The following is a 26,815-nucleotide window of genomic DNA, read 5'->3' as shown; positions in this document are numbered from 1 at the left end:
CTAAAAAAGTAAAGCAAAGTAAAACATTCCGAGCTTCTAAAGTCACCAGCCCTTGTCTCACTGCTCATTTTTGAGCTTATTTTTCATATATGAGAAAAATTCAGGTGATAATGTGGATTAAGGTCACCTCCCTTCCAGACGCTGCAGCCAAGCAAAAAGCATCTCATCTGCAGAATCCCAGCTTTCTTTTTGGCTTGCTGCAGATCTCATTTGTTTACTTTCATAGACAACTTTTAAACATTTTTCTGCAATTTAATGAGCTAGCCATTTTAGAATATGCCCTTTTTGAAAGTCAAAGGAAAAGTATTTTCTTAGGTTTTATGAACTGGCTGCACTTCCCACTCAGAAAAAATATGATATAAACCCCATCATGTCTTCTCTCAGCTACTGATGTATTTGAAGAGATGAGCAACAAGAGCAGAAATGAGATGACCTATTCCTTATCTGGACTTTTGCCACTGCCTTCTTACGTAAACCTTGTCACCTACTAAACTTTCCCCAAGTGTTGAATTCCACACCTGTAAAATGGGGAGAAAGTAATTCTACCAGCTCTCATTTTTTGTAATTAAACAACTCTAGGTGAAAAAGTTTAAGTAACAGTTCTGATTTGGTAAATACCACATGTGATGATGCCAAGACATGGTTTGGGAAACAGCAACACACTGAGAAGCAGAACTACAGAGGCCAACATGTTTTGGGGAGAGGTGAAAGGAAGAGCATTGAGCTGTAGAGATGGATGCTCCCTTGCCTTTTCTCCCTTGCCTGCTTTATTTGGTAGCACAGACAGATCATAGAAGTCACAAGGACACTCACTGATAGTAATTTAAGTCTTGCATTATTTGTTTCAAACAGATGTCATGATGCAGAACATGAGTGTTGCTTTTTGCAAAAATATAATAGTCTCCTGTACAGTTCTGCCACACTCTAAGGACCTTTACTTTTTATGGATATTTGAAGGACCGGTTGGATGTAACACCAGCACATGTAATTAACTTCATATGATTATACATGTTCAGGGAAAATATTTGGAGAAAGGGAGGAGCAGGAAGCTATTTCGTACACTGGCACACTGAATTTCAGAATCTCACTTACAGCTTACCTATATCATACATGCCATGTTTGTAACCCATCTGCTGGTTGCATATGTCTATTTTTCTGTAGCCTGAATCAGCACTTGGAGCGTTGTTAAAACTGAGCATTCCTTGCAGGAAAGGCTCGTTCTCCAGGGGTTAGCCAAACACATCTCTACTGCAGTTTCTGAGACTGCCAATCATGTTTTCTTTCTCTGGTATGAACTTCCTTGTAATAGTAAATGTGAAGACTTGGCTTTTACTGGCACATGGTTAGCTGAACTTTGCTGGAATTATTAATTACAATCACAATTCAAATGACAGTCATTAATTCTTTGCTAGATTTTTATTGGTTTTGTGGAATAGGCAGTATTATTTCTCTTCTCAGCAACAGTCCTTTCTGAATCTAAAGTTATTCTTGGACTGTAAATATCACATGCCCAAGTTTCTTAAGCTTATTTATGACTACAGTCCTTCAAATCCATTGATTTTTTTCCGGGGAAAAAAAACCTTATGCAGATGCTCTTGGAGAAGTTTCAGCAGAAACTCTCTACTAGAGTTTCTTGTTCTCTCTGAAAAGCATCTTCCAAATTCTTTTGGGCTGGGGAAGGACAAATAAACATTAACAACTTTATACCTTTTATACAAATGAATGGAGAAATCTCAGACAAGACAAAGGGGACAGAGGTGTCGTATTGGGTTTGTATGGCAAAGTTTTGGTGTGGGAGGGCACTACAAGAGTGACTTCTGTGAGAAGCTGCTAGAAGCTTCCCCCATGTCCGACAGAGCCAATGCCAGCGGGTTCCAAGATGGACCTGCCGCTGGCCAAGGCTGAGCCCATCAGCAACAGCAGTAGCACTTCTGGGATAACATATTTAAGAAGGGGGGTGGGGTGGAGCTGCTCAACAGCAGCAACTGCAGCCAGAGGGAGGAATGAGAGTATGTGAGACAACTGACTCTGCAGACACTCAGGTCAGTGAAGAAGGAGGGGGAGTTGTTGCTCCAGGCTCCGGAGCAGAGATTCCCCTGCAGCCCGCGGTGCAGCCCGTGGTGAGGCAGCTGTGCCCTGCAGCCCGTGGAGGCCCATGGTGGGGCAGATCTCCACCTGCAGCCCATGGAGGACCCCACGCCAGGGCAGGTGGATGCCCCAAGGAGGCTGTGACCCCGTGGGAAGCCCACGCTGGAGCAGGCTCCTGGCAGGACCTGTGGCCTCGTGGGGGACCCTCACTGGGGCAGTCTGTGCCTGAAGGACTGCACCCCCTGGGAGGGAACCATGCTGGAGCAGTACGTGCAAAACTGCAGCACATGGGAAGGACTCATGTTGGAGAAATTGATGGAGATCTGTCTCCCATAGGAGGGACCCCACACTGGAGCAGGAAGAAGAAGCAGCAGAGACTGTGTGATGAACTGACTGCAACCCCCATTCTATGTCCCCCTGCAACACTCAGGGCAGGAGAAGGTAGACAAAATCAGGAGTGAAGTTGAGCCCAGAAAGAAGGGATGGGTGGGGGGAAGATGTTTTTAAGATTTGGTTTTATTTCTCATTATGCTACTCTGATTTGATTGGTAATAAATTAAACTGATTTCCCCAAGTCACGTTTGTTTTGCCCATGATAATTGGTGAGTAATCTCTCCCTGTCCTTATCTCAACCCATGAGCCTTTCGTTGTATTTTCTCACCCCCATCCAGCTAAGGAGGGAAGTAACAGAGTGGCTTTGCTGGACACCTGGCATCCAGCCAGGGTCAACCCACCACAGATGTGAGGGCAGCCTGAACAGCCTGCATTTGTAACCCAGTTCCTACCAGATTATTGCTCAGATTCTACACAGGGTTTGTAGTTCATCACTTTCCCAACTGATTAAGATCCCCATCAAATCTGGGTTGTTCCTCCCACAGAATGTAATCATTCATGAGCTTTCATCTTGTGTCTGGATGAATTGTCCTCTTCCTTCAACCTTCACCTTTTCGTTTGAGCATATTTGTTTTAGATGGAGTGAGGGATATGCCCTTTGCCACCTAGAATCTCTGGGAGCAAAGATGCTACAGCATCATGCATTCCACACAGTGCTCTCTCTCCCTTGCCTCCACAGGACTTCAGCATTAAAGGAGAGGCCAGTTAAAAGAGAGGTACAATCAGGAGAGAGTTAAAATCTTTGTCACTACTTAGCTTCTGTTGGTGTTGCTCTCATCTGTCTGCCTATGTTCATAAGAGCAACTGAAGCCAATTAAAAAAGTGGAGATTGCAGTATTTGCCTCTTTAGTGCTCAGTGTTCCTTAAGATGTAATATATCAAACGTTTTTCAATGACTTTAGACTTAAGCAAAGTCAACATATTTTTAATGAACTCATTTAAATAGCTTAGAAATATGCATCACACTTGAGATCATTCTGCGTGTCCTCTTTTGAAATCAACCTATCTTGACTTCTTCAAACCATGGTACGCCGATTACTTCCACAGGTACACACATGAGTAGCAACTTGTTTTATTTTTATGCATGTTGGACTGGGAAGGTATTCATCTAGAATACTAACTAGTTGTGGGGGAGGCAGACGATTTATGAATAAAGCTATGAACACACTGCATGTTCTAGTTCCTTCAGCTGTACTCTAACTTAATGGGATTCCTGCTCACCCAAGGCCTGACTTCAGAAATGCATTGAAGAGTGAGACTACAACAGCATGGTTCATGGTTCTTGTTTTCCTTAGGGTTGGTCAGAGATACCAAAATGGTCCTGACCATCAGTGGCAGAGACATTTTTGCATCAGCACAAATGGACATTTGTGAGAGATGAGAAACCAGGCCTGTGAGAAACTAAGAAAAACAGCCTGGGAAAGCAAAAGTTGAGGCTGATCGAAGAAATGCCTCAAACACTCACAAGACAAAACTATGAGTCACAGGGTGCACTCTGGGTGTCAAAGCTGACAACACTGCCTGAATAACACAAGATGCATCTGGAGGAAGGAGTCCTGTCAAGACAGGACAGCTCTGCTTTGGGGCACCTGGGCAAATTTCAAAGGCCATCTGTCCAGTGAATGAATTTGGCTTCATTATCAACAAAATGCATATTAAAGTTAACACCCCTCAATATGCTAACGAAGGCTAACATGATCATGCTAATTACATCATCCCATGGAACACCTTACCCCTCCCCATACATGGGATACCTAGGTATGTGGGTCGACCTAGGGGATGGACCCAAGGAAAGTGTGTATAAACCAAGGGGGGGAAGAAAGGGGGGCCCCCGCCCGCCCGCCTGGAGAGGGCAGTGAAGCAAAGAAGATGGATGCAAGCGAAAAAGACAGCCGCCTCCTGGAACCCTCGCTGGCAGGATCAGCACAGGAACCCAGACTGGTGATCTGTATTCCCCCATTCCCTCTATCTCCCTCTTTTCCCTTTCCCATTAAGAAACGCAAGGCATATTGTATTGCTCGCCACAACTTGCTATACACTTAGCCAATTATTGTGTGTTCAGTGAGTACATTGTGGGTAGTCAATGAATGCTTGGACTTGGACACTTGTTGTTCGCTCCATTGGGGATATGTGAATCTGAGACTTGTCCCCCTCATCTGAGCGGGATGTGACAATATTTTAGAATGACTCATTACAACTTGTTATTCTTGCTCCTTAATAATAATAAACAAGATAAACTGTATCATATGCAAAGGCAGATCATTAAAAGCACATAGCTGTGTATGCCACAAAACTATATCAATTTGTACCCGTCGAATACAAGGTCCAATTTTGGTGAAATGAAAGCATGAGAAGGAGATCAGTTAGGAAAAGTTATTTTTATGAGGTTTGTCTAGAAACCAAAACAGATGAGGAGAATGTCAAAAAATAAAGGCAAAATAATCACTAATTTTATATTACTGCAAGATGGTTCAAAAATACATACTTTTAATAAAATACATAAATTATACTAATAAAATATATAAACTACACTTTTAATAAAATATCTTTGCCTGACTACATAAGATCATAACTAAGGAAAATAAACTATTTCATCAGCAGAATTCTACAGGACTTTCAGTACCTTTTCAGGACTTTCAGCAGCTTTTCAGTAATACCCATACAGCTTCAAGCTGTGAGGTACACAAAAAGTCCCCCCCTTGCCCTGCTCAGTCTTGGGGAACTGAAAATGCATAAATATCAAGGCCATAATTTGCTTGCTTTATTTTCTTTCTCTATTTCACCAGATGTATCATATGAACAAAGCTCCTGACCAGAACAGAAGCTGTGAAGATGGTGGCTCCTAACCTCATGATTTTATGTAAAGCATATCAACAGGAGTGCACAAACAAAAATATAGGAACTAAAAGCTACTTTGCAGTCTCTGCTCTAGAGCAGCCAAACAAGATTTTTCAGAGACTTTCTAAGAATTTCAGATTTGACAGTACAAATTAGACCTGACTGCCTGGAACAGTCACCCTCTATTACTGAGGATATTTCTCCCTATTAATCATCAGTCAGAAGCAGATACAATATATTGTGTCCTAAGTAGTTCATCAGAAAACTATATTAACCGAAAAAACCAATGCAGAAACATGTAAGCAGTGCAGAGGTCTAAATTCCTAGAATTCAAAAATTAATTTATTTGAAATTGAGGTGAGCCAAAATAATGGATACACTTTCCAAGTACTGAAAGGACTTGGGGACACCACCTAGGTCCTGGATTAGATGGTTCACTCGGGCACAGTTCAGTATTTGAATCATTGCTCTTAGGGACTATTTGCCTACAGTAGCTCAGAAGGTAAAATTTAATAGCTTTCACTCTGGGCAACAAGGAAATTACATTAAGTTGACCATGCAAATTACTGTGTCAATTCTAAACTACTCCTTACTAGTGATTGTTAAAATCTCTAAAGTCATCTTATATATTGAAAACATTTAAAAATTTTGAAACCAGAAGAAGAGCAGAAATGTTGTCAATCAGATGACTGATAAACTGGTATGGCTTTGTAAGGAAATAACTCATATAGTCATTTCCTGCTAACTTCTCAAGTCACCAAAAAAATTCTGTATGAAGAAGCTTGTTTCACATTGCATAATAGTAGTTCAGTGATAGGACTGCAAAACAAATAACATCTTTCAAAATTCATTATTAGGGTTCTGTATCAATTTATTGAAAAATTATCAGTGACATATTAGTCTTTTTAAGTTGAATTAGCTTTTATGTTTAAAGAAGAAATAGAAGCTGACATTGTAGGATGCTTCCCACAAGTTTGCCCATGATTCTACTATCTGCTTTTCCTACAGCAAGACAGCATTTAAAATGGAATAATAGAGAGCAAGATGTAGCATCACTAAACATACTAGTTATATGCATTACCTCAATAAACTAAGGCTAGCTTAAACAGCACTGGTCTTGCCTCTGAAATCAGTAAGTGACATTCAAAAGAGCCATCTTTGAGAAGGCCAAGACTGACACAGAATGCTCATTACTCAGCTTCTGCAAGCTGAGTAGTGACTTCATATAGCAAAGCTGCAAGTTATAACGATGTTTCAGCATACTCAGCAAAATCATCACATTATTTTTAGCAGCTGGGTCCTGTCTCTTTCCGCTGAAATGGAAACCACAGAAAATATTAATTAAATGCAGGTGCATGCAGTAATTCAGAAGTGTTCTCATTTCAGAGATTCAGCTCCCGAGAATCAAAAGTAGAATTAGATATTTACTGTTAAAAGTTTAAGTTAAACTTGTTTAAACATGATACTGAGAACTCTGTGTCTCCACCTACGTTTGAGCTATGGCTGGAAAGGCCAAACGTATGAACCCAACATGTCACACACGCAAATTTCCATAGGGCAGGAAGCCAGGAGAATTGTCAAGTAAATGGAGAGCACTTGGAAGGACTCAGAGAGGAGAAATGACTGTGGTTCCCCAAGGCTAAGGTAGCTAAGTCCAGGGATGAGCTGAGCATGTCAACTCCAGCATCCATGCCACATCTCAAGTGCTTGCAAGCCACAATTTAGCTTCTTTGGGTTTTGTTCTGGGTGATTTCTTTTTTGCTTGCACCCAGGGAAAAGTTTTGAATAGCCTACAAACTTTTGAAGTTACTAATGTTGAAATGCCAGACTCGAGTGATTCTGAAAGGCCTGTCTTTCAGAAGATGATTAATTCCTACTGCACACTGGGATCTATTAAAATGTTTTACACTGCAAGTCATGCTCAAGTACTATTTGTTTGTAAAAATTTTATCCAGGCTCTCAACATTTTCTTATTTCTGTGAATTGAAGTCAGCCCTCTAATGTAATTAAAACATCTCCTGATGAAAGTATTCTCTAAGTCTCAAACTTAGGACCCTCCCCAAAAACGGGAGCCTGAATTCTCAGGACACCAGGATCCAAGCAAGCTAGGTAGGCTGTGAAAACTAATGACCTATGGGAGTCATCCCTTCTTCCTACAGCTATTACTCTGGACAGTCCATAGCTATGTTGCCTTCACGTTTGCTCCACTTTTCTCTTGCTCCCTTCTTTTAGTTCCACCTTCACTAAAAGGCCCAGAAACCTCTTAAGGATTTCAGAATATAAAATTATTAGCCCTAATATGCTCTCTGCCTAAAGAGTTTGTGTGTTATATTACTCATTTATCTCCGTACACAACCAGCTTCCACAGGTTAGATTACAAGTACTTACTCCGTTAAGTACTCGCAACACACTATTTTTGTTTGAGCTTCCCATATGTGGGAATAAAAAAAGGGGGAAAAATACAGAGAAGAGCCAAATAGTATATTTCCCTTAGATTTGGCTATTTCTGATAAGAGATCAGATAAGAGAGGGTGATCTCACATACCTGATGTTCACCTTTTTTTCATAAATTCAGTTACACATTTAATTAAGCCAACTGTTAGTACTAATGTATGGCTGAATTAATGTAGAATCTGTAAGCTAGCGTTCTTTTCAGCAGTTCCTTTCAAAAGTAACAGCTTTGTGTATCAGTTATTTTCAGCAGTTTGCCACAGATTTTTTAATAACAGGTGGACATGATTCCCCTGATATCAAAGGAAAGTTCATTATCAGGAAATGCAAGTTACAGCCAATCATCCATAAAAAAGCCATACACTTCCAGCCAACCTGTTAACAAGAACTACATCAAAACACTACTAGTAGCAAAACTCCGCTATTTGATCTCATGCATAATTAAAAGCGGTCCAGGGGAATAGTCAAAGCACAAAATGAGTGTAGGAACTCAAAAAAGAAGCTGACAAGCAGCAAAAATGCAGTAACCTTGTACACATGCACTAGCAGATATGCATATATAGCAGGAGAACAAATCCACTCTTCAAGCTCTGTCATCAAATTAAAGGGGAGTTACAGTATCATCGAGATCTAACAAAGTCATCGTGTGCTGGATTCTAAAATAAACCACTTTTCAAACACAATTTAAGATAGCATTTAAAAATACCCATTGAAGGATTCATGATTTTGCAAATAAGACAGTTTTAAGTCAGGTATTTTTAAAAAGTTTAACAGGCCCAAATATATTTAGATTGTCTTGACAGTCTCAGCTCTCTACATTGCAGGAGGCTGCTCTACTGGGTTAACTACTACTGTGCCTTGTAAGACTTGAAAATCATTTAACACATAAACCCCACCTCCCTAAGACAAAAAATGCACCCCCAACATTAATAATGCCTCGATCCACATCCTTTGGGAAGAGAAGTAGGGATTATCCCACATGTCATTTTTATGTCCTATTACCAATTTTTAAAAAAAAGGTGCTGAAGGTTGATATATCTGCATTCTTAGATCTGCTTCCTCATTGCACTGATCCATTTCCACAGGGCATGGGCTATCATTAATCTAAAAGGCTTCCAACAGACCATTCTAAAATGCTGCAATAGCTCTGTTACCTGCAAGGCACTCCACAGGAAATACCTGACTAGCAGGAGCAGTTGATTCTCCTTATGTTTCTGTGGCTCCTACTGCCAGCCCAGAAGCACCCATTTGGAGGCAAAAAATTTTATGAAAGACATTATGCACTTAATCACATGGGGCTTCGCTTTCTCTGCAAAAGCTGCCTATTTTGTTTAGGAATCTGACATAGCCTTTCCATGGCAGCTGACAGGAGTTATAGCTGTGCCCATAAATGCATGGAAGTTTCTAGTGCTAATCCACCAGAACCAGGAAAGCTACTTTGAGTTCTGCCTGAATGGGTTTGCCTTGAAACCATGTTTCAATTTCAGGATAATTTTATCAGAAGACTTCTGACCAATCCCATCAGTAGCAGACTGCCTGCTTCCTACTCAGCAGTGCCTTATCAGTCACCGTTTCCACTCATTCCTGTTCCATTGAAAGGACTGAAGGAGCTGTTAGTCCCATCACATGGAACAGCACATCTCCCCAACCAACCAAGGAAACAGTCAAAGGTCTTTGCCACACAGTAGACAGCCTCATCAAAAATTTAGGGGGATGCTCTGGACACCAACAATCCCAGCTATTTCTGCTCCGGTTTATTCTTGTTCTTGGTCAATGGCTTGTTCTACAGCATGAACCTAGCTCCACTGGCAGGACTTACGCATGGACGGCATCATCCCTCGCAGGCTTTGGGAGGAATACAGTGACACTGATCACATGTGCAGGAAAGGACATGGAAAACAGTGAGGTATGCAATGCCTTCTTCATCTTGGTCTTTACTGGTAAGATTTGCCTTCAGGAGTTCCAGGTTGCCAAGACTAATGGGAAAGTCTGGAGCAAGAAAAATGTACCCTTGGTGGAGGAGAATCAATATCTAAATAAATTGGAAAAAACACAGGTCAATCAAACTTGATGGGATGCACCCAGGAGAGCTGAGGGAGCTGGCTGATGTCATTGTGAGGCCAACCTCAATTATCTTTGAAAGGTCATGATGACTGAGAGAAATTCCTGAGAACTGGAAGAAAGCAAATGTCTCTCCTATCTTTCAGAAGGGCAAGGATCCAGGGAACTACAGATCAGTCAGCCTCACCTCCATCCCTGGGAAATTGATAGTATTGTCCTGAATACCATTTCCAAACATATTAAGGACAAGAAGGTGATTTGGAATAGTCAACACTGATTTATTAAGAGGAAATCATGCCTGACCAGCCTGAGAGCCTTCTAAAACAAGATAACTGTGTTGGTGAACAGGAGAGCAGTGAATGTGGTTTATCCTGACTTAGTAAGGCTTTTGTTCATAGGCTCGCAACATCCTGAGACAAGCTAAAAAGTGCAGGCCAAAATAAATGCACAGTGGTGTGGATTGAAAACTTACTGAACAGCTGGGCTTGGAGGAATGTGATCAGCCATACAATGTCCAGTTGGAGGCTAGACACTTGGTGGTGTATGCCTGGGTAAATTCTGGGCACTGGGCCAGTATTGTTTAACACCTGGACAATAAGGCAGAGCATACCCTCAGCATGTTGGCAGACGATACAAAATTTGGAGGAGGGATTGCTACACCAGGTAGTTGTGCTGTCATTGAGAGGAACCTCAATAGGCTGGAGAAATGGGCCAATGGGATTTCCTCAAGTGCAGAGGGAAATGCCAAGTCCTACAGCTTTTAAAGAACAACTCATGCACCAGTAGAGGTTAGGGACCAGCCAGTGGGAAAGAAGCTTTGCAGAAAAGGACCCAGAGGTCTTGGTGGACACCAAGTTGAACATGAGCCAGCAATGTGCCCTTGCAGAAAAGGCGGCCAACAACCTCCAGGGCTGCTTTAGGAAGAACATTGCCAGCAGGTCAAGGGAGGTGATCCTTCTCCTCTATTTCATACTGTTGAAATCACATCTGGGGTTCTGGGACCAATGCTGGGCTTCCTCGTATGAGAGACATGGAGTAAATCCAGTGCTGTGCTGTGAAGACGATCAAGGGACCAGAGCATCTGTCATATGAGGAGAGGCTGGTAGAGCTGAGATGTTCAGCCCGGAAATAAAAAGGCTGAGGGGGATCTTATCAATGTGTATAACCTGACAGTGCTAGGGGAAACCAGACACTTCTCAGTCATGCCCAGGAAAGGGACTAGGGGTATGGAAAACTGTATTTGAACATAATGAAATTTTTTGTACTGTGAGGGGGATTGAATACTGGAACTGATTGCCCAGAGAGCTTGTGTAGTCTCCAACCCTGAAAACACTGAAAATCTAACTGGGCACAGTCCTGAGAAACCAGCTGTATTTGACCCTGCTCTGATCAGGGGGATTAGGCAAAATGATATCCAGAAGTCCCTTCCAACCTCATCCTCTGTATGATTCTGAGAAATTATTTAAACAGAACTATTAAACCACCTTTTACAGAACAAACCAGTAAGAACTGGTGATTGTATTTTCTAGGTTATTACTGGGGTTTGGATTCAATCTCCTGTTAATTAATTCATAGGTTCAGCAGCTGCTGACAATTTCTATACAACTGTATGTTTCATTTTAACTTAAAAATGCCAAGATTCTTCAATAAGCAGTTTTTAACTATATGTAGCATAAACAGAAATAAGTAACATGTGATTTAAAAATAGATTTGGCATCTTTACATCAATCCTCCTCCTTCCTTGTATGTGATTGTAACTAAAGATGTCTGCCTAGAAAATATTACACCACCTCTGTAGATAGAGTGACTGTTCAAAACGGGACACTTCCAGCATAAATTATCTGTAGTATGAATGTCCTGAATCACTTCAAGCCTAACAAGAAATACCCTCAGGAAACTGTTGCATTCATTGGGAGTGAATATGTACTGTCTGAAACTCAGGTTTTCTTTTATGGCTGCATGCAGCACCATTTTTCTGACAATGCAGTCTCAGAATGAACCAGCTTATGTTCTTTACCGGCAGGATACCTCTTCCATTTGCCACTCTGACAGTATTTCAGACTATGTTTCAAAGCCACGTGCAAGTAGATTACAATCCTACTCTTGCACATTAATATCCAAATGAGGTTACCAGACTTGTACCCCTGTGTCTGATCTCTAGCATTACTTATTTCAACAGTAAGAAATGGTATGATGTCCAGTGGAGGTCCACCAGGACAGAGGGGCTTCTTCTTGCAAAGCTGACCTAGGAAACTGGTTTGAGCCTGGCAAACTGGATTCAAATCATAACAGCAATATCACTAGCTATGAGATATCAGGTCACTACCGTACTAAGCTTATGTTAAATATTAAGATTGGATATTCAGAAAGGCATCAGATCTGGTCCAAGTCTCTGTCTGCCCTCCCATATATTTCCTGAAGGGCAGGAAGGATAGGCCGTTGGGCCAGCAGTCTGTCTGCTTTCAAAGGACGTTTGGGGCTGAACGTACTTAAGCTAACTTAGTTTAAAATGTCTTAACTTTCTGAATTGGGAACAGAGTGTCCCTGGGTTCTCCTCTAAAGAAGGAAGCAGAGGCAGGACATTGAGGGGCAATTCAGAAAAGCCAGTAAGAACTCTCTCCGATAGCGGCTATTAACACTGACTATACATGGAGACTAAAGCAAATATGCTTCTAGACTACACACTTCAGATAGGAGTACAAAGCTGGAAAATATGAATGTGGGCCTTGAAACGACACATGTTACATGTAGTTGGTAACATCAGAATGCTGCAAGGGGTATGTAAGATAGATATTACTAAAACAAAGTAACTGTTTTAGTACTTGAACATTATCTTAGCACACAATTTGTTCCAAGCAAAAACACAACAGTGTTCCATTGAAAAGACCTTGGTGTTCTGTACCATGTTATTTGTAGTCTGTGAAACAGTGAGGAATACTTGAAAACTTGCTCTTTTGGCATTTTTCTAGAAGTAGATGAACAATCAGCATACTACTTTTCACACAGCATCCCTCTTGTGCACTGTGGTAATAACTGTGCAAACACAGAAGAATGAAAACAATCACATTTCTTCCCTCTCAAATGGTCCAGATAATACAGAATTCAGATCAGTCTGTGTTTTTCATTAAACTGGACATGTTTACAAGTCAGATGAAAGCAATACTTGCTCAAATGACCTCCTTTCCTCTGTTTGGAAGATTTATTGAAGGCAATATAGAACAGCAACGACAGTCAATCATAGGTGGCAGACTGCCCTTTTATTAGGCATACTGAAGCCAATTAATTTAAGCGAGCTTTCGCCCTTTACCTCCTGGAGGCATGTACGGTTATAGAATGCATTTAAAAATTCTGCAGCAATAAATAAAGGTGCTGAAACTATTCGTTTGAACTTTGAAAAATTATTTACAGGTATGTGAGATGCTAAATATTAACATTCTGCATACTCTACTCAGCAATATAATTTGACTAGATCCAAGACTTAAAAAATAAAGTTCTAAAGCAAGGCTTTGTGGTACTGTCATCCTCAGGGGTAGCAGGAAGAGAATGGAATGCCTGTGAAAGGAGGTAGAAACCATAGGTAGGAAGACTGAAACCTGCCTTAACACTGAGTAAAGAAAGTTGAATTAAACCAAAGTCTTCAAATAAGGTTGCAAGGGAAGGTGGGCTACTGACCCTGTGACACATTTACAGCACAGAAGTAATCAATTATTGGAAATTATTTATAGATGTTAGATTATCTTCAATTTATAGGAGATACCAAAGGCCATTTGAGGTGAAAAGCAAGTTTATAATAATCTTAATAATTATGAAACATCAAAACCCAAGATGTCTTAATTCACGTACTCATTTTTGCAGAGCATGTGCTTCCAATTAGAACTGCTGTAATATATTCTCTTGAGAGGCATATAAGAAAAGTGAGTAACTTTAGTAGCAGCTTTCTCTTTCAGGGTATACACTTAAATCATCCTTTATTCTTGGATACCTCAGATATCTTCCTTGGACTACCTTCATCGTAAATCAAGTTATAATCTTACCAGTTTCACAGCTGGGCCCAGTGAAGCCTTGTGGGCAGGCACACACGTTGGAAGCAATACAGGCTCCTCCGTTCCTACACCCATCTTTGCAAAACGCTGCAAAATGAAAAATCACAATATATGGGTAACAGAACTATACATTCAGCAACCACACAGGTGGCCACAGGCTGCTGGCAGGCTGATATGAAACGCAGTCCCTGCAACACTGAGTGCAGAGACTGCCTTCTCCTAAGGATAGAGGTCACAAAGAGATGGTTTATGGCCCCCCTACCTCACTGGCCAGACGGGCTGACAAGCTACAGAAGGAGATTAGAGTAAATCATCTGAAGACAACAGCGCACAAATGTGCTCCTTCACATGCACTGGGAAGCAGTGAAAGGCAGCATCTTCCCTGGGAAAAAACTTCCTAGGGCAGTGCTGGTCTTCTCTGCTGCCCAAATAAAGGCCTGGGCATAACAGACACAACTGAATACTAAACTGTCTGGCTACCTTATTTAAGCAATTAGATCGAAACAATAAAAATAGTAATTTTGTCTCAAGGGATTCTGAAGAACTTAAAAAATTTTAGCATTTACAGTTTGAAGCCAATCCCTGGATTTATTCTTTGGTACGCTGCAATCTGAGAAGCTGTGCTGACGTATTCCGGTGCAGCATTCTCCAGGTACAGTTGTGAATATGTGTATAGTTTAAAGAGTCCCTTCTGTGGACACAGAAATGTAACCAGCTCTGGTAGAAAACACAGTAGCTATTAATTGCTTTGATTTGCATCTGCAATATGGAATCAGAAATGCTCTGGTCACAAGAAACTGTACGCGAAACTAGACAGATGGAAGTTATCACCAACATAAAGAGTTGCTCCAGGGCACTCATCTAGCCCTGCACTTGTAACCAGCCACCAGAGATGCCAGGCTTTGGTTTGCAGCTGCTCTGTGTAACAGCACCACTGATGAGGTCTTAAGGCTCATCTGAAAGAGAACATGAGTGTTATTGATCTGAGCTTTTCAGCTCTCAGTTTCCAGGCACCAGCCTTGTGGCATGAGACCCCTAGCACTGAGTGAGACATCTAAGCTTCCCAGTGCAGGATGACACGGTGCAGAGGAGCACAGCTGGCAGCACAGTGCAAGAAAAGCTGCCAAAGGCATTGGGACAAGAGGTACATCCAGTTCTATCTCAAGGACACTGGCATCCAAGCCAGGGTTGCAGAGAAAGACATTTCTCAGACTGGGATACACAGGCTCAGAGCCTTCTCCTGCATACTGTCTTTTCAGTACTGAAAAGGGAGGGACGGAGGGATGTACTTTTCTTTCACAGTGGGGATAGGTGGCCTCTGAAATATCAGATCTGCAGTCAGAGCTCTTATTTAGTGAACAGAAGAGATGAATGCAGTGCTCTAGGGTTATGCACCTTCCCTTTGACCCAAAGAAATCTCAATTACCTTTTTTTTAAGCTGACCCACCTCCAGCAGAAGTATTGGGGAATATTCCCAAGCACAGAAGAGGAGTGAGCTGTGCAGACAGAGCTCACTTCTGAGAGGAGTGGCTCTGGGTTTGAACCTCCTCAGGCTAAGACTTCTTTCCCATTCCCCAGAGGAGGCTGTCCAACATAAAGGGGTATATTTGCTGACATCTCTCCCTCTACCCATGCGTATGACTGGAAATGGACTAGGCTGCCATGTTTTACAAAGAGCTTGTTCATGTTAGGAATATTTAGAAAAATTGTCCCGTGACTCAGGTGAAGGAATAACCAGTGCTAAGGTCTTAATCAGGCTTAGCAATTAAAGAAATTCTGGGTTGCTTGGCCTTGATAATACACAGCAGCAGAACTTATAGTATAGAAGGTATAGCACAAGTGTAGTGAAGACAGGGTGGAGTGTCTTTGTGTTAGAATCAGGGGGAAGGCCAACAGGGCTGTGGGAGTCTACAACAGGCCACCCACCCAGGACAGAGAGGTGGATGAAATATTCTGTAGCCACATAGGAGAAATCTCATGATCGCTTGCCCTTGTTCTTGTGGGAGACTTTAACTTCCCAGACATCTGCTGGCAATACAACACAGCAGAGCGGGACCAGTCCCCGAGATTCCTCGAATGTGTGGCAGACAACTTCCTGATGCAGCTGGTCAGCGAACCAACCAGAGAAGGTGCCCTTCTGGATCTTCTTTTTCTGAACAGAGAAGGACTGGTGGATGATGTGGCAGTCGGAGACCAACTAGGGCACAACAATCATGAAATAATAGAGTTCTCTATTCTTAGAGAGGCCAGGAGAGGGGGAAGCAGAACTGACATCCTGGACTTCCAAAGGGCTGACTTTCACTTGTTTAGGCAACTGCTTGACAGAATCCCTCAGGAGATGATCCTGAAGGGTATAGGGGTCCAGGAAGGCTGGACACTCTTTAAGAAGGAAGTGTTAATGGCACAGGAGCAGGCTGTCCCCAGGTGCTGTAAGAGAAGCCAGCGGCAGAGAAGACCACCCTGGCTGAACAGGGAGCTTTGGCTGCAACTCAGGGAGAAAAGGAGAGTTTACAGCCTTTGGAAGAAGGGGCTAGCCACTCACAGTGATTACAAAGATGCTGTGGGGCTATGCAGGGTGGAAATCAGGACCTCTGAAGTCCAGCTAGAAATTAATCTGTCTTCAGCAGTCAAAGATTACAGTAAATGTTTCTATAAGTACATCAACAGCAAAAGAAAGACCAGGGAGAGCCTCCATCCCCTGCTAGACATGGAAGGAAACATGGTAACAAGTGATGAGGAGAAGGCTGAGGTGCTTAATGCCTTCTTTGTCTCAGTCTTTAATAACAAGACTAGTTGTACTGAGGGAATCCAGCCTCCTCAGCCAGAAGACAGAGACTGGGAGAACGACCCCCCCACAATCCAGGAGGAATTAAGTCAGTGACCTACTGCATCACACAGACACACACAAGTCTATGGGACTGGATGGGATACACCCGAGGATGCTGAAGGAGCTGGCTGGGGTGTTCGCCAAGCCGCTTTCCATCATTTACCAGCAGTCCTGGCTGACCGGGGAGGTCCCGACAGATTGGAAATTGGCCAATGTGACACCCATCTATAAGAAAGGTCAGAATGATGATCTGGGAAATTACAGGCCTGTCAGCTTGACTTGGGTGCCCGGGAAGCTGATGGAGCAGCTCATCCTGAGTAACATCACACAACACAGTGGGACAACCAGATGGTCAGGCATGGGTCAGCATGGGTTTATGAAAGGCAGGTCCTGCCTGACAAACCTCATCTCCTTCTACAACAAGGCGACCTGCTTACTGGATGAGGGAAAGGCTGTGGATGTTGTCTACCTTGACTTCAGTAAGGCCCTCTAACACCATTTCCCACAGCATTCTCCTGGTGAAACTGGCTGCTTGCAGCTTGGATGGGCACACGCTTTGCTGGGTAAAAAACTGTCTGGATGGCCGGGCCCAGAGAGTTGTGGTGAACGGAGTTAAATCCAGTTGGTGGCCGGTCACGAGTGGTGTCCCCCAGGGATCGTTTTTTGGGCCACTCCTGTTTAACATCTTTACTGATGATCTAGACGAGGGGATCGAGTTCACCCTCAGTCAGTTTGCAGATGACCCCAAGTTGGGTGGGAGTGTTGATCTGCTCGAGGGTAGGGAGGCTCTGCAGAGAGACCTGGACAGGCTGGAGCCATGGGCTGAGGCCAACTGTGTGAGTTTCCATAAGGCCAAATGCCGAGGGCTGCACTTGGGCCACAACAACCCCCAGCAGGCATTGGAATGGGCAGCCCAGGACAGTGGTAGACCTCCCCATCCCTGGAGGTGTTTAAGAGTCACATTGACATACCATTTAGGCATATGGTATAGCTGGGAGCAGTCACTGTTAAGTTAATGGTTGGACTGGACGATCTTCTGTTGGGATTCTAGAGGGCTTTCTGTGAGAGAATGGCCATGTGAGCAATCCTGCGTGAGAACAAGAGTGATAAGAGCCTCAGCCGAGCAAGAATGCGATAAGGATGTGACCCTGAATGAGGGGGGAGAAACTCAACGAGACAAACAACCCCCGGAAGGGGTTGGGGCGGAAGAGGAAGTTACACCAGGCAGGAAGCCTGGCAAGGCTGATGTGGCACTTTTTATCCAATCATAAAAAGGTTTAAAGCGCGGGCTAAGTTAACTGTCCAATCTTGAGGACTTGTACTGCATGTTACTCACGTGTGCGGGAGAACATTATAAAAGGGCTTTCTTAGCTGTAATAAACGGGCATTGGTTGATCACATTGGTCGTGTGCGTGCTCAGCTCTCCCACAGTCTTCGAGGTCTTTTCCAACATAGATGATTCTGTGATTCTGTGTCTATGGTATATTCCCAGTGTTAACTCCAGCCCCTTAGATCCTGACATGTAACAGATCAGGAGGACTGAGGCACAATTTCAAGGAATGCTGGGTATGCTATTGCTGCAGCTGGACCACTTCTCTTGTTTGAGCCGGTTCCCCTAGAGCTATACTACTTTTATTTTCAAACATCCTCTAAATCCCATGCTCAGAGCCTGAGGTGCTCCAAGAATTTGGGCCCAAGTACCAAGTATCATCTCCTCTGATGTGAAATGCAACGGGAAAAAAAGCAGCATTGTTTCTCTGGGAAAGCATCTTTCTAAGATGAGAAGTGTAACCTAATGTTTCCTAGTGAATGTTAAAAAACAAGGCATCACTTCACATGCAGCAAAGTTTTTGTACATGCATATCTACTGTTCTTCTCATTTACAATAGAAAGACACAGCATACCAAACAACTTCCAGTTAATTCAAGCATAATAACAAGTGATTGACCGTGAACAATGTAGATCTGGCAACATTTTCACATCTGTAACTGTTGGTAACTGTGAGCTTCCCTGAATGGTGTAGCATGTATGGAAACTGTTAACTTGACACAAAAATGAAACATAACTATTACAAATTTTAGAGCGTGCTATCTATGCATACATCATGCTCAAATTACTGTGAACTCCGCAAAGTCAGTGTATATCTGCCTATGAAAATCTTATAGGTGTAGGACCCAGATGCCTAGCCTAGCATTTCATATGTCTTTCTCAAGGCACATGACCAGATTTGCATCAACTATGACAAAGCATCTCACCCAGTCCAAACACTGCCAAACTCCAGGGTTTTCATGGCTTACCTTTGCAGATGGTACCATTTCCCGTGTAACCTGGTTTGCAGACACAGTTGTGCCCACCCACAGTGTTGAAACAGAGAGCATTTTCATCACAGTTGTGCTGGTTCGTTATACATTCGTCATGCTCTGAAAAAGGAAACAAGAATGAGACAGTCCTGAGTTTTTAAAACACAACAAAATAAAAGCTTTATATATGTTTCCAGATTAAAAAGAGATAAACACAATAGTAGTTACTGACAATAGAGCTATGTGAGCATGTAACCATGGGATAGTCAAGGTATATATTTTTATCATACCAGTGTACGTGATAACCATGCTGCAGCATAATTCCACTTTCATTAACAGAGAGCCACAATCATTACACTTTCGATGTAGGCTACAGTGTTCTCATAAATGTTTGCCAAAAAGCTGGCTAGCATACAGAAAATCCATATGCTAGTTCTACTGTATAATTTATTCATGCAGGTTTATCTTATGAGGGATTTATAGGGTTTCCTTTACAAAAATGACTAATGGTGTGAGACACATGCTTCAAACTGCAAAAGATACAGTTAGCAGAAGGCAGGACTTCAAAACATAGCCCTTCAGTGTGTACGCAGCACTTTATACAGATGAAACAAATAATCCAAAAAGAAAGGTCTGCCTGCTGTTCAAGGGACTTTTAGCATGGCACTTCCTAGCACTGGAGTGCAATGGATGAGACTCCCCAGTCTGGTGACCTGATGTAGACATACTGGGAAATACTCCTTTTGAGAATAAATGAAAAGTCTGGACAATATGATTTTGTGTTAACTTGCAATGCACTGTTTAATCTGAAACAAAAAGTTATTGTATAAATGTTAGGTTACTGAACATTTTAATAGTTTAGTTTGTGATTTTTAATAAATAGAAAATGCAATTTCAAAATAAAATGCTCTAAAGTATAATTTCAAAATGCTACATGAAATGCTTTGCATTTTCAAAATGCAAGATCTTAGTCTGTAGGCATCAAAATGAAATGATTCTGTCTTCTGGAAATATTCCTTGCATTTTCTTTAAATCAACAGTATTCATCTATCCATAAATCATTTCAGACCCCTGAAATTTCAATTTCAGGAAAACCAACTGTTGAGGAACATGAAGGCACCTAATTTCAATCACCACACATGGACTAACCTGCACGTGAGCTTTTCACCATCATTCTGTGCAGGTTTTAGCAAAATTTATTAGGGCAGCTTATGCCAGTTCTGGCTGACACAAACCTTAAATCTGGAATTGAATGCTCTTTCTTCCCCAGATTTGGGTATGTCATACTGCTCTGAATCTTTCCCTTTATAAATAAGGAGCTGAAGTCTGCACATACCCCACAGAGTTGTCAGGAAAATTAATTTCTTAACATTTGCAAACCACTATGGATACGTTCAACTTGCTATTTCAATAATGGCCATAAACTGTAGGAGTATAAAACTGACAGAATGGCACATCTCTAATCCATCAGTAGATGTAAATTGTCCTCAAGTAATGGCAAGTACCTGGTGTTTAAAAGGGGAAAAAAAGTCACTGCAACATAACTAATCAATTTTAAACACTACACAGGTTTAGATTATTTTTTTGGTGGGTTTGTTGTTGTTGTTATTTGTTTTTTAATAACATTAATCTAATATCCCTCTTCTAAATAAGCACTTACATGTCTCTCACATCACCAACAATGCTCTCAACCCTCAGCACCGAGGCACCAGCATTTAGTGAGCTGGGTCTCTCACTGGATATAGCAGAATATGGGCTGCAGGCCTCTGCCCTGAAGCACGAGATTTAATTACTTTGCTCTCAGCATGAATAACTAAAATTATTATTGTACACCAAATGATCCAGCCCCTCTAAAATCCTATTACAATATTTGACTCTGACCTCCTAACATAGTGAAATTTCTTATGCTGGCTGAAACAGTATTTGTGCTAAATCAGTTCATGAAATAAAAGAAAAATAATAAACATGTAAATTAGGTAAAAAATGTTATCTGTACTGTAACAATAGCCTGGCTTTCTTAGTTTGTGTTAATATTATGATATTGTTTAAATATAGTATGCTATTTAAATATTAAATATAAATTATTTTCTCATTTTTAAAGGTTCTGTATAACATACAACAGGAAAATAACTATGGAAGTGTGTAACATTATGCATTTTGCAGGCCAAAATATCTTGCAAAGTCATTATCTTGGTATCTCAGGAGGTCTGTGCAACAATACATCACACTGGTAAACTCAGCTCAAATAACTTAATTTAACAAATTAAGCATCATCCTCAGTGAGGAAGTGTAGCCATCCACCCCATGCCTTAGGAATGCAAAAGCATCCCTGGCATGTACGGCAGCTCTTTGTTAGGGCTAAGAGTATATTAGAGGAAAGCAGGTGATCACAGACTGTCACAATAAAAGGAATGGCTCGATGCATGTGGCTGGAGCAGCTCTGAAAGCCCACCAAGGCACCCACTGGCAGGGCAAGTGCTGTGGCCTCTATGCCAAGCAAACCTGCTATCAGTATTCTGCTACAACAAGGTATTAAACGTATTTCTAACACCTTGCAGTACTGGGGCCTTCAAGACCATTTGCACAGATGTATGTCCTTCTTATAAAAAGATGACTGTCACGCTTGAGTGTGCCTTCCTAACATTTACTCTCTGGGCTACTGAGTCTTTTGGATTTTTCTTAAAGTGTACAGTATCAATAAATTTCCATCAGCTAAGTAATGGAGCTCGGATTCAAAGATAATATGCCTGGTTTCTTACCCTACGTAAGAAACTTCAGTGTTTCTTATCATCCTGCAGGAAAGTTCATGGAGGATGCCTGCTAACATTTCAGGAAGAGGGTCCAGCACATAATCCAAACTGTCTCAAAACAGCCAGCACTTCTACTTCTGTGGTTATCTGCTCAAACTTCAGGTCTATTTTTATTTAAATCAAATATTAGTGACTCATGAGATACTCACAGGTCTGATAAATGATTTTTGGACTGAAGTTTACATGTCATTTTTTAGGAGGAAAATGTCAGATTAAGAGGAAATTTTGATTCAGTTAAAGAAGCAGAGATTTTTAAACAATACGGATGGAAAAAATCTACAAAAAAAGAATCAGGATGTTTTACAATCCATCTAGATTTTTTGCTCTGTATCATCTGATCTTGGCTTCAATAACACAATTAAAATCATTGAAACATAGTACTTCTTTGTATTCCTTCTTACAGTGACACTTGAACAGAGCAGTCAGCCTATACTTCAGAACTAGCTCTTTTATGGACTGATTACAAATGGTTAAACTACATCCAAAAAAATGCTGTACATAAAGCATCTTACTACATTCACTCTTCCAGCACATGGCACACTATCCACACCAACTTACAGAGACCACCAGAAACAGCTTCTTACAGAATTCTCTATTAATAACAAGATAGACTGTCCAGCTTTATTAAAGATAGAAATATTTATTGGTAATAAAAAGGGTGGTGCTCTGTTGGTAATTCTTCATTAATTCATGCTTATCATTTTGGTTTCTTTTTTTAATCAAACACTTGGAAAGTCACCTTAAATAAGGAAGACACTGCAGAGACTGAGTTCAGTAATCTTAAATACCAAACCAGGAACTGTAGAAGCAGACAGGACCGTGCATTACAAAGAAGCAAAAAGGCAATTTATAAAAGAATCATTTAAAGAGACCAATTAACATGGTTGTTAAGTTCAAAAAACAGTATAGAAACATTATTTGCATATTTATAAATGTCAGTACTGCCCAAATGTATTTCTGATGCTGCAAGAAGCAACGCTGATTGCATTTATTTCAAGCACCTTTAGAAATCATGTGACACACATTTATCAAAAGTTTTATACTTATTTCACTGCACACCATAATGAAGATGGGGACAGGCCAGGTACAATAGTATTACAGAGACAAAGAAATAAAAATTACTTTTGCAAAGACATTTTAATGTTTAACAAACCTGAATTTTTATAAACATATATAAAGACCAAATGCACTGGTTTCAATGATTACTTCTAAAGCTTTATTATCTAATATATCTAAATTTCATATTGCACTGTTCAGGACTCTATGCTCATAAAATTCATAAAACCTCTGTTCTGGGAAACAAGTTTTAAATACAGTATTTATGTTGACTCAACTATCTCTGGATTAAGGTCTTTCTAGATAGAAAATAATTTTTAACTTCAAAATTTGCTATTGTTCCATGGTAATAACAACAATAAGTGCTTAAATAATTCTTTTGACACAGATGACTTAGAGATGCAAAAATTATGTAACAGTGCAATTAATTCACTTATGCATATTTGGGTGTGCAGCAAATAGATTAAATACACACAAATATATATATACACATACATACATATATATATATATGCACATACAGTAAGGGTGATGTACTTAATCTTACTTTGGTTCATTTTGAAATACTATTCTAGAATATTCCATATGATTTGCTTGACAAAAATGTTGTTACTTCAGAGGGATATCTCGGGTGAAGTAGTGCATTTTAGAGAGACTGATAGTATAAACTGATCAGGACCCACTTCACCCTGTGATATACCTTAATGTAATGACAGCTGGGGATCTGTCTTATCAAGTTTATTATCTGCGCAGAGATTCTTGCAGAACTTAGTAAAATTTAACATGCTGTCCACAAGGTGTGCCACCTGCCTCACTGTCATCGTCCTAGCACTATGCAACATCAGTCCCTATCCTTCCTACTGTGTATTTCATGATTAAAAATAAACAGAAGTCCGTACATTTCCTACTTGCATACTGCGAGCCTTCCCAATATTTGCCGTGCACATCTAAATTCTGCAAATTACTAAGAAAAAAAACAAATAACAGAATCCAATCCAACAGCAAAAAGGAATGATGACTGGGTTGCATCACTTACTTATGGGTAAAGAATATTATGCAAATAGTTTTCCTCAACTATCCATTACCAACACTGGAAGATAAGAGCTGAGATCACACTTGAGGCACAGGAATGCATAAAAGTTCACAAAAATGTAAATAAAATACACCCCTTCAATTGTAACCTTGTAACACAATGCAACAGATATTCATTTCTGAGTGAGAAACTTGTGGACCGGGATTAAATTAAAATATATTAGGTATTTTCTTCTTTCGATGACTCTGCATTCTTGAACTCAAACTACTTTCAGCCTCCTGTCTCCTTCCCACTGATATGGTATAGAACTGTGGTGACCAGATAGCCATCTGATGTGGCAGTGACAACAGGTAAGAAATACTTAAATTATCAACAGATGACATACTGAAATGCCCACTTACAGTTTATTTTAATTACAAGCTTTTTTCCCCTCATATTGTTCACGTACAAGACAAAAATTAGTAGTAATTATATGGGTAGTTTGGAAGACTTATTCCATTAAGATCATTTGGGAAATGACAGATGGTTAATTTCTTTAAGACTTCATATTAACTAGTTTAAACTCTAATTAGCAGGGTTACTTGAAGTCTCATTATATGCACACTATTTTCGAAGAGCGAACACTGTAAATTTATTGACTTATACTATTTGCTGGAGCATGTCCAAAGAAGGGCAACAAAGCTGGTGAAGGATCTAGAGAACAAGTCTTATGAGGAGCAGCTGAGGGAACTGGGGTTGTTTAGTCTGGACAAAAGGAGGCTCATAGGAGACCTTATTGCTCTCTACAACTACCTGAAAGGAGGCTGTAGCAAGGTGGGTGTCAGTCTCTTCTTCCAAGTAAAAAGCAATAGGGTAAGTGGAAACAGACTCAAGTTGTGCCAGAGGAGGTTTAGATTGGGTATTAGGAAAAATTTCTTCCCTGAAAGGGTTATCAAGCATTTGAACAGGCTGCCCAGGGAAGTGGTAGAGTCACCATCCCTGGAGGTATTTAGAAGATGTGTAGATGTGAGCTGCAGTGCTTAGGGACATGGTTTAGTGGTGGACTTGGCAGTGTTAGGTTAATTGTTGGACTCAATGATCTTAAAGGTCTTTTGCAACCTAAACAATTCTACGATTCTATGTTTTCCATATATTTATGTTTAATTTGTGGATTGAGATTCCCCAATTCATGTATATCCCAATTAATTTTTCAACAGATATTCCTTAATTCAAATGCAAAATGGAACCCATGCTTTAATTACTCATAGAGTTACCATCACACAGTTTACCATTAGTTAACGCTTAAGTCATTACTCACTAATTAATGACCACCAGCAGCTGTCCTCAGTTCAAATCTGGGGATATGAAAAGCCAGGTCTTCCTAGAACAGTTCATCCACTGCTAATACTGCTACTTAATTGATTTTCACCTTCATCCATTCCCATATATACATGCTGCTCTTGGTCTTCATTTTCTAATTCTTTCTTCAGTGCAGCCATAAACAATTTCTGTAGAACTATGTCCAGAATTTTCCTACTTTTTTCTTGTCATTATGTTGATGATAAAAATAGCTCTGGCATCTGCATGTTCTATTTTCAAGGTCTGTTTAGAGACAATCCTGCTTTCTGAAATGCTGTTTCTGTCCGTACTTTCTTAGTCCATTGTTGTTCTTCGGGGAGAACAGCTGCTATCATCTTCTCTTCCAGATGTTTACTTCTCTTTTTTATCTATTAGCTTATTTATTTATTCTATATTTGGTGTTAATATGATACAAAAGGAAAACCAATAAAACCTTAGGAAGAAAATCCACTTGGGGATATGACAAAAATCCAGTGTTCCTTTTCATACTCATTATAAGAAAGCTCCAAGACTACATCTTAGTTATACTACTAAGAAAATATAACAGGAAATCTATATTACTGGCAATTATTGAGGCAGGATTAAAAGCAGCTGAAAAAAACACTTTATCAAGAGAAGGAACAGGCACTCACTCTCTTTGCATCTGCTTGTAAGGCTGGGAGAGCTTTGGAGAAAGCACTGAGGTGGCTGTAGCTCTGATGAGACTCTAGACAGTCATGGACTGAGTTGGACTTTTGGAACCGATATAGTTTTACAAGACAAATCCTGACACTGAATATGATGATGAAATCCATCCCTAAAACACCTCCTATTTCCAATTGCAAAGTTATTTTCTCTCATAGAGAGCCAAAACTTTTAATGTGTGCATGTTCTTTACCAATGTGGAGAGCACAAGAAAGAACCTGGGACCAAAAATTCCTAGAAAAATACTGCATATTTATATGCAAATATAACTTCCAAAAATACGGGACATTGTAATCCTAGTCAACACTAGATTATCAAAAGTTGTTCTAAGAAGATTTTCAATTTTACATTTTATTTCACAACAGACTTCCATCTAAAGAAAACTATTTCACATGCCAAAGCCAAAGAGACATATACTTTTTTTTCCTACCCTTTAAGACTTTTTGCTTTACACAAAATCTCTTTTATTTTTGGGTTATTCCTGATCTGGGTTTTTCTCCTAGACTAAAGGGATACATAAATCTTAGCTGAATTGTTCACTAGTAATTCCAAATTCTGTAGCTCTAATAATGGATTTTATGGCAGGGTACACTCTCCTCAGCTTGAAAAGCTGAACACTCAATTTGAATGTTGACCGGTCCACACTTCCTGTGGTACCTGCTCACCAAGAAGCCTGTGCCAAGATCTCCTGGAACTCAGGGAAGACAAAGATATTCTCAGTCTCCATGACAACAAACAAGTTGATGGATAAAATACATATTTCAAGGCAGGCCTATCATTACTCCCTCCATCTTCCTTCACAGCTCTTCAGCAAATTATTTAAACTTTCTTAAACCTACCTAAGTTTCTCATCTTCAAAAGGTATTGTAATTGTGATTTCCAATTTCATGGAA

At 40.6% G+C, this 26,815-nt stretch overlaps 1 protein-coding gene across 2 annotated transcripts in view; it reads right to left on the bottom strand.

The window, feature by feature from the left end:
- NELL2 (neural EGFL like 2) overlaps positions 1-26,815 on the bottom strand; it is a 162,711-nt gene that overhangs the window by 26,895 nt on the left and 109,001 nt on the right. For both annotated transcript variants that reach the window (XM_074903011.1, XM_074903010.1), the window contains exons 14-15: positions 18,999-19,121; positions 13,866-13,961 (exon numbers count right to left, since the gene is read on the bottom strand). In XM_074903011.1, the coding sequence (XP_074759112.1) occupies positions 13,866-13,961; positions 18,999-19,121 (219 nt within the window). The remainder of the gene's footprint in view (positions 1-13,865; positions 13,962-18,998; positions 19,122-26,815) is intronic.

The sequence above is a fragment of the Athene noctua genome, chromosome 3 (assembly GCF_965140245.1).
Source record: "Athene noctua chromosome 3, bAthNoc1.hap1.1, whole genome shotgun sequence".
In the NCBI taxonomy this organism is placed as follows: domain Eukaryota; kingdom Metazoa; phylum Chordata; class Aves; order Strigiformes; family Strigidae; genus Athene; species Athene noctua.
This window is presented reverse-complemented; position numbering and strand designations above follow the sequence as displayed.